Here is a 15,391-nt window from a genome sequence, read left to right as displayed (position 1 = left end):
CTGTATTAAGAACTGAGATTTTGTGAAAAGTTATTCAACTCTTTAAGTGATTTCCAGACTGCATCTGGAATGAATAAACCAACTGGTTATTTAACCTGCCACCCATACCCAGTCCATACTACATGGCTCACTCTTGTTACGACACGGGGTAAACTCTCCTGCTTAATATAAACCACAACACGGAAAAGATTTATCCCATGTGGTAATCTGTGAAACTTCAAGAGGACAGGAACTATTTAAAGTAAAAATTAACAACTTTATTTCTAAAAGTATATCAGAGAATGATTAACTAACAGCTATTTACAACTCTGGAGCATCGGAGGCTGAGGGGTGACCTTATAGAGGTTTATAAAATTATGACAGGTTTGGATAGGATAAATAGACAAAGTCTTTTCCCTGAAGTGGGGGTCCAGAACTATAGGGCATGGGTTTAGGGTGAGTGGGGAAAGATATAAAAGGGACCTAAGATGCAACTTTTTCACACAGAGAGTGGTACGTGTATGGAATGAGCTGCCAGAGGAAGTGGTGGAGGCTGGTACAATTGCAATATTTAAAAGGCATTTGGATGGGTATAGGACGAGGAAGGGTTTAGAGAGACATGGGCCAGGTGCTGGCAGGTGGGACCAGATAGGGTTGGGATATCTGGTCAGCATGGACGGGTTGGACCGAAGGGTCTGTTTCCATGCTATACATCTCTATGAATCTATAACTCCTTCCTCTAACCTATCTTTTACTTTTCCTTCTACAATATTAGTCCGATAAAATCCCCAATTAAGATTTACAAAACAAAACTTCTTATCTCAAAACCAGGCAGCTTTCGGTTTTTCTCTGTATTCCGGGCTTCTTTCCTTCTTCTTGAGGATTCTGCTTCACAGGTTAAAGATCGATAAAGGTAACTTTAAGAGAGTTATTTTTGGCAGTCTCTACATGCTAGCTTGGCAGTTCTCCTCCCAACTTTTCAATTTTCCCCAGTCTTATACCCCTAAAGCATCGGAATGTGTCATTGACTTTTAAGATTGTCAATATACTAAATTCAAACTTGATTGGAGTTTGGTTTTTTGGGGGGATATAATGTAAACTGATTGGCCCAATTTGAATCTGTTTTTGACTCCAGGCAACCAACTACTCTAGCTACCCCTGTAGCTGGACTACAAATTACATCATATTTAGGGCAGCACGGTGGCACAGTGGTTAGCACTGCTGCCTCACAGCGCCAGGGACCTGGGTTCAATTCCCACCTCAGGCGACTGACTGTGTGGAGTTTGCACGTTCTCCCCGTGTCTGCGTGGGTTTCCTCCGGGTGCTCCGGTTTCCTCCCACAGTCCAAAGATGTGCGGGTCAGGTGAATTGGCCGTGTTAGGTAAGGGGTATATGTAGGGGTATGGGTGGGTTGCGCTTCGGCGGGTCGGTGTGGACTTGTTGGGCCCAAGGGCCTGTTTCCACACTGTAAGTAATCTAATCTTATTGAGAACACTTGGTGCTGTCACTTTTAACTTTCTTCAAGTTACAGTACATCCACATCTTCATAACACCTCCTCCTTAAGAAAAAAATGAACCATCATAATGAAAAGATGGCTTCAGGTTTTTTTTCTGTTTTTACAACACATTATCCTAACATACAGATAACTTTGGTATAAGTTCACTGTAACTTCTTCCCATATATGTATATATAAAAAACATTAAATTAATACAAATCTCATCTAAAATTTATCAGTCAAATCAACGATAACGCAACTGCAACTTACGACTGGAACATGTATGATTTTTAAATTAACAGTCTGTAATTCAAGACTCCAAAGAAATAGTCTCATATTCTTGTCTTGAAGGCATTCTAAGAATGTAAGCAGATTGTGATCCATGTGCACAACTGTTGCTGATGCTTTGTTCATGACATACACATTAAAATGTTGTAAGGCCAGTACTAAATTCAATAACTCTTTTTTGACATGGAGTATTTCCTCTGGTGGATGTTAATCTTCTTTGAAAAGTAACCAACTGGCAATTCAATCCCATCCTCATCTTCCTGTAATACAGCTCCAACTCCAATGTCACTAGCATCAATGGTGACTTTAAAAGGTTTTATTAAGTTTGGTGTAGCTAAAACTGGTTTAATATAGCTTTCAAATGGTCAAATGTCTTCTGGCATAGTTCTGTCCACTGAAACTTTGTGTTCTTCTTCAGCAAATCAGTTAACAGTGCTACTACACTGTTTGGAACAAACTTCTGATAGAATCCGTTGAGCACTAAGAATTGAAGCACCTCTTTCTTTGAGGTTAGCCATGGAAGTTCCTCAATGGCCTTTGTCTTTGCATTCTGCAGTGTCAACCTTCCATGACCGATGTTATGTCCCAAGAACATCACCACTGCTTTCACAAATTCAGTTTTATTTAAATTGATCACCAGTTTTGCTTCTCGTAGTTGTTCAAAGAGCTCTGCCAACTGTACCATGTGATCTTTCCAGGACTTACTAAAGATCACTACATCATCCAAATAGACTATACAGTTTGTTAACTCAGCCATAATTCTGTTCATGAGTCTTTGGAATGTGACAGCTGCGTTCTTCATTCCAAAGGGAATCACTTTAAACTGATATAGCCCATTTACATTTACAAATGCAGAAATTTCTTTCACCATCTCTGGTAAAGGTACCTGCCAGTAACCACGCATTAAGTCCAACTTGATGATGTAACTGCTTGTCGGACTCTCTAGGAATTGGATATGAGTCCGATTTTGTAATGGCGTTGACCTTCCGATAATCCACTCAGAATCGTCGAGCCCCGTCCAGGTTGGGAACTAGGAGATTGGCGAACTCCACTTGCTCTGGCTTGGTTCGATGATGTCTTCATTGAGCATTGCCTCCACTTACATCTGGACCTGTCTGGCTTTGAAAGCAATATGGATGTTGTTTTATCAGAGCAGTATTCCCTTCATTTATTTCATGTACAGGAGCATTAGACCTCCCCATCTGATTCTTATATATGTCCTTATCCTGCAGTAAGAAATATTTCAATTGTGTTCTATGCTCTTGAGATAGATAGCTTACTAACCTATCCCACAAAGACATCTTCAATTTTTAATCCATTTTGAGGCATATCAAAATCCACATCATCTGGATTTGATTCCTCACTCCAAGGGGCTGTAACTAACACCTGTTTCTCCAATTCTTTCTCTCTAGTATAATACGATTTCAACAGGTTCACATGACACACCCAATACCATTTTTTTCTATCTGGCATCTTTGCTAAATAGTTACCTAACTCAACTTTTTCTCAATTTGATAGCGGCCACTAAACCTGGCTTTGACAGATCTCATATCACTGGTAACAGTACTAACATGTTAACCCCTTGGGAAAACATCCAAGTCTCAGAGCTTTTATCTGCCACCTGCTTCATTCTGTATTGTGCCCTCTTTAGGTGCTGTTTAGCTAATTCAAAGGGAGTGAGCTGAATAGATTTGTTTTGGCCATCCCTAATGGCAAACAATATAAGTGGGATACCTTTATCCCAATCATTTGGGTAGTCCTGACTGTATGCTCTCAACATGGTCTTCAAGGTCTGATGCCACCTTTCTAAAGCTCCCTGGGATTCAGGATGATACACACTGCATTTAAAGTGCTGTATACGTAAGCTATCTATAACTTCCTTAAACAGCCTAGCAGTAAAATTTGACCCTTGGGTCGAGTGAATCTCTCTTGTTAGCCCATACCGTGTGAAGAAAGCTACTCACTCCTCTACTACCCTTTTTGCCTTGATACTCCATAATGGAATTGCCTCCAGAAATCTGGCAGACACATCCATTATGGTTAAGAAGTACTGGTTCCCACTTTTAGTTCTCAGGAGGGAACCTACACAATCAATTATAACCAGCGTGAAAGGTTCTTCAAATGCGGGAATTGGCAACAAAGGTGCTGGTTTTATTACCACCTGTGGCTTACCTACTATTTGGCATGTATGGCATGTACAGCAAAAATTAACCACATCCTTGTGCATTCCAGGTTAATAAAAATGTTTTTGTACCTTAGCCTGAGTCTTTCGTGCCCCTAGGTGACCTCCTACAGGTAGTTTATGTACTACCCGTAACACTTCCTGTCTGTATGCTACCGGCTACACAATTTGGTGTGTTGCAGCCCATTTCTCCTCTGCACTAATCTGCTGTGGTCTCCATTTTCACCTTAGAATTCTATTTTTCAGATAATAACCCTCCGGAATATTCTCTGCCTCCTTTTCAGAGTACACATCCACATATATACCTTGTATTGTCTTATCTTGCTGTTGCAAGTTTCTTAGACTTTCAGGACTTAAACACTTCTGTCTGACCCTGTGCCTGTTCAGGTTTTTCCTGCACCATTACATCATACAGGGTATCTGCTAACTGAAGCTCAACTCCTTCATCTTTCTCTTTACTTTTCGCTTCATGCTGTGACTTATGATAGTGGGATCTGGTTACCATACAGTCTGGGAAAATATCAGGATATTTTTGTTTTAACTCCCCAGTTTCTTGATCTTCCTTGGGCTTTTCCACAACAAGGGTTGTCACTTCCACCTTGGATTCTGCCAAATCATTCCCAAGAACAAACTGAGTTCCTGAAACCGACACTCTGACAATCACTCCCACTGTAAATTCCCCAGTCTTAAGTTGGCACTCCAAACTGATCTTACATCAGGGAATGCTAAATTTCTGTCCATCCAACCCACAAATTACCACACTCTCGGGTAACAGATCAGAAAGAGTGCAAATTCGTTCATCCCTTACTATCAGTGACTGGTTAGATCCTGTATCTCTCAAAATTATAACTCCTTGTCCTTCTCCCCCTGTTCTTTCTGAGTAAACTCTACCCACAGAGGCAAATTCTTTGTAGAGATCAGATACTAGTTTCATACCCAGTCCCTTCCTCAGCTGTGCACTCTCCTGCAGCTCCTCGGCTCTTCTTTGTGTCTCCTTTACCACTTTTACTAATGCCACTAACTTAGGTTCTTTAACCACATCTTTTATGGGCAGCATGGTGGCACAGTGATTAAAATTGCTGCCTCACAGTGCCAGAGACCTGGATTCAATTCCCTCCTCAGGCAACTGTTTGTGTGGAGTTTGCACATTCTCCCTGTGCCTGCATGGGTTTCCTCCAGGTGCTCCGGTTTCCTCCCACAGTCCAAAAAAAGATGTGTAGGTTAGGTGAATTGGCCATGGTAAATTGCCTCTAGTGTTGGGTAAAGGTAGGGGAATGGGTCTGGGTGGGTTGTTCTTCGGAGGGTCAGTGTGGACTTGTTGGGCTGAAAGGCCTGTTTCCACACTGTATGTAATCTAATCTTTTCCCACAGTGCCTTTCTTTAATGACCAGCACTGTGACTTTACGTGTCCCACTTTACCACAGTGAAAACACCTGAGGCCTTTCACATCCTTTCCAACCTCTTGGGCTTCTTTTTTATCCTGTAGTAAATTCTTACCAGTGATCTCTTCTCTTGGTTTCATAATGTAGGATCTCCCTTTCTCCCAACTTCTATCCCTCACAGGACGAAATTCTGGCTGGAAGCATGTCTTATGCACCAGCATGTACTCATCTGATAATTCTGCTACCCTTCTCACTTCCTGAACTTTCTGTTCCTCCATCTGAATTCTTACTATCTCTGGAAGTCAGTTTTTAGACTCCTCCAGCAGAATAATCTCGCATAGAGCTTAAAAGTTCCTATCTGTTTTCAAAACACATACCCATCGATCAAAATAACTATGTTTAATTATTTTGAACTCAACATAAGTCTGGCCTGGTTCCTTCTTTGTTTCTGAACCACTGTCTATATGCTTCTGGTACCAATTCATAAGCACTTAAAATTTTCTGTTTAACCTCTTAATCTCTCGACCCCTCATCTGACAGTGCGGCAAAAACCTCACTAACTCTGCCTACCAGTTTAGTCTGAATTAGCATTACCCATAAATCCTCAGATCACTCCATCTGCCTAGACAATTTTTCAAATGAAATAAAGAAGCCTTCGACATCTTTTTCATCAAAATGTGGCAGAGTTTTGAATATTTGTCTATATCACTACCTTCTCTTTTAATCTCCATCCTGTTAACTTGACTTTGCTGACTAAGTCACAACTTTGCAAGTTCAAATTCTCTCTCTTTTTGCTCAGCTAAGAACCTTCTGTCTTTTTCTTTTCCCTCTCTCTCTTTCGCTTTCCTTTTCTTCTCTCTCACTTTACTCAGCCAAGAACTTTTCTCTCTCTCTTTCCTCTCTCTGTTTATCTTCTAACTCCATTTTCCTCAAATGTAGTTGAAGTTTTTCTACCTCTACTGCACTTATCTGTTTCTCTGACACACCTAAGCATTTGAGTAATTCCCTGACAGGGAAACTCAAGCCTAACTTATTTGCTAATTCTAAAAGTATGATATTTTTCTTTCATTCTAAACTTTCTTAGCAAATTAGAGAATCATCTTCAAATCCCAGAACCTCTTTAGCAATTTTAAGAGCCATTTCTCTCACTTTTAATTTAATCAACCACAAGTCACTGAAAGTAAACAACTTGTCTCACCTACATTTTATTTATGATTTGGAGTTCCCAGTGTTGAACTGGGGTGTACAAAGTTAAAAATCACACAACACCAGGTTATAGTCCAACATTTTATTTAAAGATCTAGGACACTAACCTACAAGTGTTTAAATTTGCTGGGAATTTTCATACCCCAAAATCTATTCAAACTCCAACAATGAGCCCCCAAACTGTTATGACATGGGGTAAACTTTTCTGCTTAATTTAAACCAGCAACACAGAAAAGATTTATCCAGAGCAGTAATCTGTGAAAATATTAGAGGACAAGAACTATTTAAAGTAAAAATTAACAACTTTATTTCTTAAAGTGTAACAGAGAATGATTAAGCAACAATTATTTACAACTCCTTCCTCTAACCTATTTTTTACCTTCCCCTTCTACAATAGTACACCAATAAAACTCCTGATTAAAATTTATATAACAAAACTTTTTATCTCAAAACCCGGCAGCTTTCAGTTCTTCTCTATATTCCAGTCTTCTTTCCTTCTTCTTGGGGATTCTGCTTCACAGTTTGCTAATCGTTAAAGGTACCTTTAAGAGAGATATTTTTCAGGTAGTCTCTACATGCTGGCTTAGCAGTTCTCCTCCCAACAGTTCAATTTTCCCTGATCTTATACCTCTAACTCATCGGATTGTTTCATTGGCTTTTAAGATTGTCAATATAATAAATTCAAACTTGATTGGAGTTTGTTTTTGTTTGGTGCGGGGGGGGGGTGGAATATAATGTAAACTGATTGGCCTAATTCGAATCTGTTTTTGTCTCTAGGCAACCAGCTACCCTAGCTACCCCAGTAGCTGGATCACATGTTAAATTGTATCTTATTGAGAACACTTGGTGCTATCACTGCTAGCTTTTGACTCTCTTAAAGATGCAATACACCCACATCTTCATAACACTCTTAACATAAAGTCATCAAGATATACAGCAAGGAGACAGACCCTTTGATCCAACTCATCCATGCTGACCACATCTCCCAAATTACTCTAATTCCATTTGCCAGCACTTGGCCCATATTCCTCTAACACTTCTTATTCATATGTCCATCCAGACAGCTATTAAATGTTGTAATTGTACCAGCCTCCACTATTTCCTCTAGTAACTCATTCCATTCACACATCACCCTCTGCATAAAAAAGTTGCCCCTTGGATCCTTTTGAAATATTTCCCCTCTCAGCTTAAAACTATGCCCTCTAGTTTTGAATTCCTCCATCCTGGGGAAAAGACCATGGCCATCCACTCTATTCATGTCCCTCAAGATTTTATCAACCTCTATAAGGTCACCCCACAGCCTCTGATACTCCAGAGAAAATAGCCCCAGCCTATTCAGCCATGTTCAGAAATGGTTGAATAAGTTATTAGTTGACTGAAAAAAACTTAGAATGAGGTTGGAGCAGCCATTTCCACTGTACAATTCAGCGTGGTCAGGAAATAGGCATCCCCAGCAATCCTATGCCACTTCAAAAGGATGTGGGGGCAGGAAGTATGGATGGATGTGTGCTATCACAGTGATTTATCAATCTTTGACTTGGCTATGGGGAGCAAGAGTAGAGGTATAATCAAATGCTACTCCTGATGTTGGCCCGTTTTGCCCCCAGCCACCTATATGTACAATATACAATCCCTACTGAGTGGAAACAGTCCCTTCGGCCCAACAAGTCCACACTGATCTTCCAAACAGACACCCACCCAGACCCATTCCCCAAACATACTGTCTTATATTTACCCCTAACTAATGCACCTAGCCTTACACATCCCTGAACACTGAGTATAGCTTCCACTCAGGAAGATTTATTGTGAATTCAAGGAAATTATATCAGATGAACCCAATGCAGCCATGAACTTGAAACTCATATTAGAATGTAAGACTTTGCACATTTTATGACTTCAATGCAAACCAAAGCACTTCATTGCCTCTGATCTAGTGTTGAATTGTAACTGCAGCGAATTTGCGTCTGGCATGTTTTGACAAACAGAAGTGAGATAAATACCAGCTGCACTAATCTGTTCAGAAATGAAAGTTGAGCGACTCATGTTTATCAGGATACAAAGAGAACTTCAGTGTTCAAAGTTAAAAATCACACAACACCAGGTTATAGTCCAACAGGTTTAATTGGAAGCACACTAGCTTTCGAAGCGCCATTCCTTCATCAGGTGGTTGTCCAGTTTCTTCTTGAAGTAAGTTAATTTGTCCTTTAGGTTTTGTTGAGAGAACAGCATGCAGAGCCTTGATTTAACATTTCTTCCCAAGGCTGGCATTTCCTATCCTGCAGTCTGCACTAAAGTGCACAATCTGTACAAATATACCCATTTTTCTGGTTCAAAGGGGAAAATCCCTGTACATCAAAAAAGCCTGGATGAAGCTTGAAGACAAATGTGTGATGCTTAAATCCTGTAATTTTGTTATTAAAGTTAGCTTCCATCTTGAGTTAAATCAAACATATCACTTGCTACAGTTAAAATCGCACAATAAAACAAGGAATGGAATTTGCCTCATTAACTACAGAACCCAAGTTCTCCTTTTATCAGAGTTGCATTCATTATGTTTTCAATTTGGCCATAAAATAATCAAGGAGCAATGCCCAAGGCCTTCAATTATTCTGACAAAAGTATTTTGCAAGATATATCCTTCAAAAATTAGTTATTAGTTATATAATCAAATGCTAATTATTTTGTTTTTTCCCTTCCTATGAAGGTGAGTAAGCAAGACTGCTCTTACATCCCGTACATGTATATGTTTTATTAAAACAGAAAATCTAGAAACTCTCAAAGGGTCAGGCAGAATATGTAGGAAGAGTGAAAGAGAGTTCATGTTTTAGGTCAAAGACGTTTCATTAGTCTTTGTTGTCTGAGTTTAAATCTTCGAGGAGAAAGTGAGGTCTGCAGATGCTGGAGATCAGAGCTGAAAATGTGTTGCTGGAAAAGCGCAGCAGGTCAGGCAGCATCCAAGGAACAGGAAATTCGACGTTTCGGACATAAGCCCTTCATCAGGAATCTGATGAAAGGCTTATGCCTGAAACGTCGAATTTCCTGTTCCTTGGATGCTGCCTGACCTGCTGCGCTTTTCCAGCAACACATTTTCAGCATTGTCTGAGTTTATTCAGGAATAAATGAAATAGAGATAATAATGGATATTAGAAGAGATGAATAAGTGGTTTTATTTTCAGTTGTTTGATGAACAAAAATACAAGTAAGGAAGCAGTGATCATTCAGCCTCTCTGTCCTGCTTTGCCTTGGCCTCAGAACCACATTCCTGCCTCCCCCTGATAACCATTGATTCCCTTGTTAGTCAAAACTCTATCTACCTCTGCCTGAAAGTGTTGCTGTCTGGGAAAGAGTTTCAAAGACTCTCAAAGCTTTGAGAGAGAAAACAAAAACACCTCATCTCCTTCTTAAATGGGAGACTTTGGAAGTAGAAGTACTGTGAGGCAATTTAAAGTTTGATATCACAAAAATCCTGGAAGCTTGGAAGAAAGAATACATCTCACAATGGGTAAGAGCTTCAAGTATGTCTGGATGGTGAACTGCGATGCACAAATTGGAGCTTCCTCATCAATAATTACATTGCAATCTTGTACATGTTTTCATATAAAGCTTTAAATATGTGATAAATTGTTTAAGCAAATAAGTGATTCCAGATGAAAATACTCTACATCAAACAGAAAGCCAAAAAATGAGCACTCTGTGATGACAGCAAGCATTATGTCTCCAAGAAGGATTAGAGTGAATGGAGAAGAGAAAGAGAATTGAAAGAAATATTATGATATCAACAAGTTTTTGTGAAGAGATGTTGGCAGACATTGACAATATACCATCTTTTTTTAAAACCTAATCCCTTTTCAACAAAAAGTTGCTATCCTAACTCTGGTTGATAAAGGTTTTTTCAGTATTTTTGGTGAGGGTCCAGTCCTAAATAAGCACTCCATTTGATGTACAGAATAGCAGGGGCAGAAATGTCAACAATTCTGCGAGAATATTCCATCTCTCTAAGCCATGTCTTTTTTTATTATATCATCAGATGAAGGGTGGGGGAAAAGAAAACGCAAGAATTGTATAATTGCACATCCCAGATTAGTCAGGATTCCAAAATAAATGGATCGAACCCAAAATCCATCCACAGTATTTTAAGTCTTGCTATCACTGCATTTATAGAAAGACCCACTCTTCAATCAGACTATTTAAGTGTTTTGTTCAGGAAAGGCTGGATGAAATACAAGGTTTTTTAAAACTACAAACATATAGAGACTGCACAGAACGACACAATTTTTTTTTGCAGAACATGAACCAGAATCTGGCAATTCCCACACTTACCATTTCTTTAATCTGACTCATAGCATTTTTCATTTTCTTGAATGCTGCTTCCCTTCTCAAGCGAACTTTTGCTACCAAACGATAATAGTTCCTGGTTTCCAGCCATCTCATCAGTTTCATATACAGGACGGTGCATATTATAATGACAGAGATGAGCTCCAGGGGAATAATACCATTTGGATGCTGTGACATCATAGCAAGGACAATGGTTAATCTTACTGCAGCTTGCAAGCAAGCAGGTACTCTGAATAAATCTACATCAATAACAGACAGCAATAATAAAATCACAAGAGTAGTCAGGGCTATCTTCAAAAGAACCATTCAGTGAAAATGATTGGAAAGCTTATAAAGCATCAGTGTGACTATTGATTAGCCATTATTTAAATTTTTAGCTTTCTTTTTCTCTTGCTTTATGTTTCTCCATACAATTTTACCCAACAGGATGAGTAAGTGACAATGCAAGTATTTTGGTAGAGTAAATAAATATTACATTTCAGTTTATCTTGATTACGAACAATTTAAAGTTATTTGTATTTAATATTTTTTGAAAATATAAATGATGTTCACAACAAGGTGCTCCTAATAAAAAAAATCAAAAAGATTGCTGTTCCTTTGGTCAAATTACGAATTTTTGATATGGACCTTTAAACTCTATAATTGCTATTATCAATACACCTATAAGTAGCTCTACAAAAGATATTGATGCAAAACTGACACCATCTTATGTGCTATCATATATATATATATATATCTAAAATGAGTAAATGTTTAGGTTCCCATGTAACTTGAACCTCTATAATCCATTTAATGTGGGTACTCCTACCATCCTGTTAGGAAGGGAATTCTAGGGTATTGATTCAGCGACACTGAAGGGGCACACGGAGATGGTGGTGTATCTGCTGCCTTTGTCCTAGATGGTAGTAGTCACAGGTTTGGAAGTTGCTGTCTAAGGAGCTCTGGTGCATTTTTGGAATTCATCTTGTAGATGGTACACACGATAGCAACTGAGCTATTATGGTGGAGGGAGTTGATATTTGTGGATGTAGTGTCAATTAAGCAAGCTGTTTTGTGCATGTTGGTTTTTGTGTGTTATTGAAGCTGCAGCCACTCGGGCAAGTGGGAAATACTCTATCACATTCCTGACTGGTGCCTTGTAGATGGTGGAGAGGCTTTAATCATAATTGACAATGTTTTCATGGTCATCACTGGACTCTTAATTCCAGATTTTTATTGAATTCAAATTCCAAGCTGCCATGGCAAGATTCAAATCAGGGGTACCCAGAACAATACTTGGGTTTCTGAATTAACAGTCCAGCAATAATAGCACTAGGCGGTCACCTCCATTCTGTCTGTTGATGTTTCTAACGGTTCTGCAATCTACTGTACACGTCCCTCCTGCATTAGACTCCCCAAAATGCATCACCTCACATTTGTCCAGATCAAATTCCACTTGCCATTTCTCTGCTCAAGTCTCCAGCCTATCTATACCCTGCCGTACTCTCTGGCAATCTTCAGCACTCCCAATCTTTACGTCATCTGCAAACTTATGAATCAGGCAGTGACAAGTGGGGTGCCACAGGGTTCAGTGCTGGGACCCCAGCTGTTCACAATACACTTTAACAATTTGAACAAAGGAATCGAATGCAAAGTCTCCAAATTTGCGGATGATACTAAGCAGGGTGGCAGTGTGTACTGTGAGGAGGATGCTAAAAGGCTGCAGGGTGACTTGGACAGGCTTGCTGAGTGGGCAAATACTTGACAAATGTAATATTATGTGGATAAATGTGAGGTTATCCACTTTGATTGAAACAACAGTTTGCTTTGGGACCATTTCATTCGATATATTCTGAGAGGGACATAGGATGTGGACCTTGAGGTTAAAGGAGCAAAGCGAGAAAGTATGAATGGGATACTGAAATTGTATGATCAGCTGAATGGCCTACTCCTGCTCCTAATTTCTATGTTTCCTCCAAATCATTTATATATTATAAACAATAAGTCAGCATTCTGGTGCAGCAAGTAATTAAGATGGCAAATAGAATTTTGGCCTTTATTGCCTGGGAGTTGGAGTATAAATATAGGAAGGTCTTGTTATAACTGGACATTAGTGAGGCCAAAGTAGAATTCTGAGCCTAATATTTACAAAAAAAAGCATATTAGCATTCAAGGCTGCTCACAAAAGATTCACTCAGCTGATTTCGAGGACGAATGGACTGACTTATCAAGAATAGCTAAACACATTTATTTGTTAGAGTTAGGAAGAATGAGGGATGATCTTGGTGAAGGATAAAAGGTCCTGAGAGGACTTCATATGGTTGATGTTGAATTGATGTTGCCACTAATGGGCACATTTCAAACTGGGGGTATAGTTACAGGATTAATTAAAAACTGAGATGTAGAAGAATTTCTTCTCCAGGAGGGTAGTTAACATCTGGAATTCGCTACCTCAGAAGGTTGTGGAAGCTAGACAACTGAAAGAACTTGAGAAGGAGGCAGATAGATTTTTGAAATATCAAGGAGTTGCTATTTACATTGAATTAGCATAAAAAGAGGAATTGGTGCCTGAGGCAGATCAGCGATGATCAACTTGAATGGCAGGGGTAAGCTGCAGGGGCCAAAGGCCTCCCATTGCTTTCCTTTCTAATGTACTTCTGATCAAATCAATATTTGAACTTGCACACCTCACTAAGAGAACACAATTTCAAAAGTACCATGTTTGAATGAGAAAGTAAGCAAGGATCTCCACATTTTGGATCGGTGATAGGGCCAAATGGCACAATACAGATAAAAATTCTTCTACTTTCCTAACCAAGCTTGATCCCTCCCCCAACATCACCACAAACCATAATAACTGACTATTCCATGCAATTTCGTATCTGTGAAGTTAGCTCCTGTATTTATTCTTTTTGCAACATGAGGATGACGTATTTAGGGGATATATCATTTATCATTCAAACTTCAGTTTTGTTCCTTACTCCTTATTCCTAATTAAATTTGAGTTCATTAGTTCCAACTATGAAATTTGATGTTTACTCCCTATCTGTTTCAATTGTCCCCAGATATTTTCAATTAGCTATTTCTCTCAAAAGTATCCTTTTCCCTTCCCTTTTATATATTCCTGATTTTAATGTATTAAATATGTTTTACTTTTTTAAGTTTAGTAACTCACCTCTATCTTGACAGTTTTATATTTTTAATTTTCTCTAGAATCTTGCTGTCCAACCTCTTTTGATCTATTCCGCGTCGTGAAGTTGCTCTTTTACCTCACCATCTTTTCTAACCATTGTTGTCCATATCTCTATCATTTAGATTTAGTTAGCAATTTTTTTTTGCTAGTTCTGACTTTTCCCTTCTTAAATTCACTTTTTACAGTTATATTATTTCAACTGTCTAAACTGCCAGATTCTCTTTTTTTAAATTCTTTCTCAGTACATTCTAGAACCTGTATGCTTTAAATGCCGACATTCCGGACTTTCAGCTTTTGAAACAGTTGATCTGTCCATGGCAGCAAGTGCAATAGCTGCTGTGCGGGGGTTGGTGAATGACTCTCATACTGCCACTTGCCTGCACTGGACGAAAGCAAGTCGGTTACTTTCTGTTGAAATATGATTTGGAGATGCCGGGGTTAGAATGGGCTGTACAAAGTTAAAAATCACACAACACCAGGTTATGGTCCAACAGGTTTAATTGGAAGCACTCGTCTTTGGAGCACTGTTCCTTCATCAGGTGGTTGTGATGACACAACCACCTGATGAAGGAGCAGCGCTTCGAAAGCTAGTGCTTCCAATTAAACCTGTTGGACTATAACCTGATGTCATGTGATTTTTAACTCTGTTGAAACAGTTAATAATGTCAGAGTCCCAACTCTCAAGCCTCCTACTTCAGAACTGCTAAGACCTGAAGGACATAACTGCCAGACTAGGCAAACGGCATGGCTTAGAGAATGCACTCAAGGGAATCAGGAGCAAAACTATTGAATTGAATTATTGAACTGAATTTGCTTTATTGTCAGATACTCAATACTTTTCGCCACTTACAGTGCCATCTGAGGTACAAAGGTACCTAGTTACAGCTCCTTTAATTAGATGACCTGAGAAAATATAAAAGAAAAATGTCCAGCATTGCAGAAATAAAAGTCCAGGACAGTGGTCTTCCAGCCTATACCACACTGGCACCTAGCCTCCAATCCGCAGTGGCCTTCACTTGATGATCACAAGACCGGAAGCGCGATCCAGGCAACCATGCTGGACAAAGGATGCCAAGTCGGGCTGAGAGGGTGCAATGCCAGGGGACCACTTTGAAAGGCTGCCATGGGAGGCTGCTATGTCAGCCAGGAGATCACAATGCCAGGTAGGGAGTTCAACCAAAGGTTGAGAATCATCGCCGGAGGTCAGGAGCTGTTGCTCGAGGCTGAGAGTCATCACCAGAGGCTGGGAGTTGTTGGAGGCTAACAGAGGAGAAAGATCACCAAGAGGAAAATAAAGAGAAGAATGGGTGGAGCAGATAAACTCCAGCTGATGCATCCTTCTCTGCCACCA

At 39.5% G+C, this 15,391-nt stretch overlaps 1 protein-coding gene across 1 annotated transcript in view; it reads right to left on the bottom strand.

Annotated features, from left to right (window-relative positions):
* Positions 1 to 11,045, bottom strand: part of LOC132818532 (vitamin D3 hydroxylase-associated protein-like) — a 57,603-nt gene extending 46,558 nt beyond the window's left edge. The window contains exon 1 of the mRNA XM_060829592.1: positions 10,854 to 11,045. Within this exon, the coding sequence (XP_060685575.1) occupies positions 10,854 to 11,045 (192 nt within the window). The remainder of the gene's footprint in view (positions 1 to 10,853) is intronic.
* Between the last annotated feature and the right edge of the window lie 4,346 nt (positions 11,046 to 15,391).

The sequence above is a fragment of the Hemiscyllium ocellatum genome, chromosome 9 (assembly GCF_020745735.1).
Source record: "Hemiscyllium ocellatum isolate sHemOce1 chromosome 9, sHemOce1.pat.X.cur, whole genome shotgun sequence".
Lineage (NCBI taxonomy): Eukaryota > Metazoa > Chordata > Chondrichthyes > Orectolobiformes > Hemiscylliidae > Hemiscyllium > Hemiscyllium ocellatum.
The sequence above is the reverse complement of the archived record's forward strand: the minus strand, read 5'-3'. Positions and strand labels throughout refer to the sequence as shown.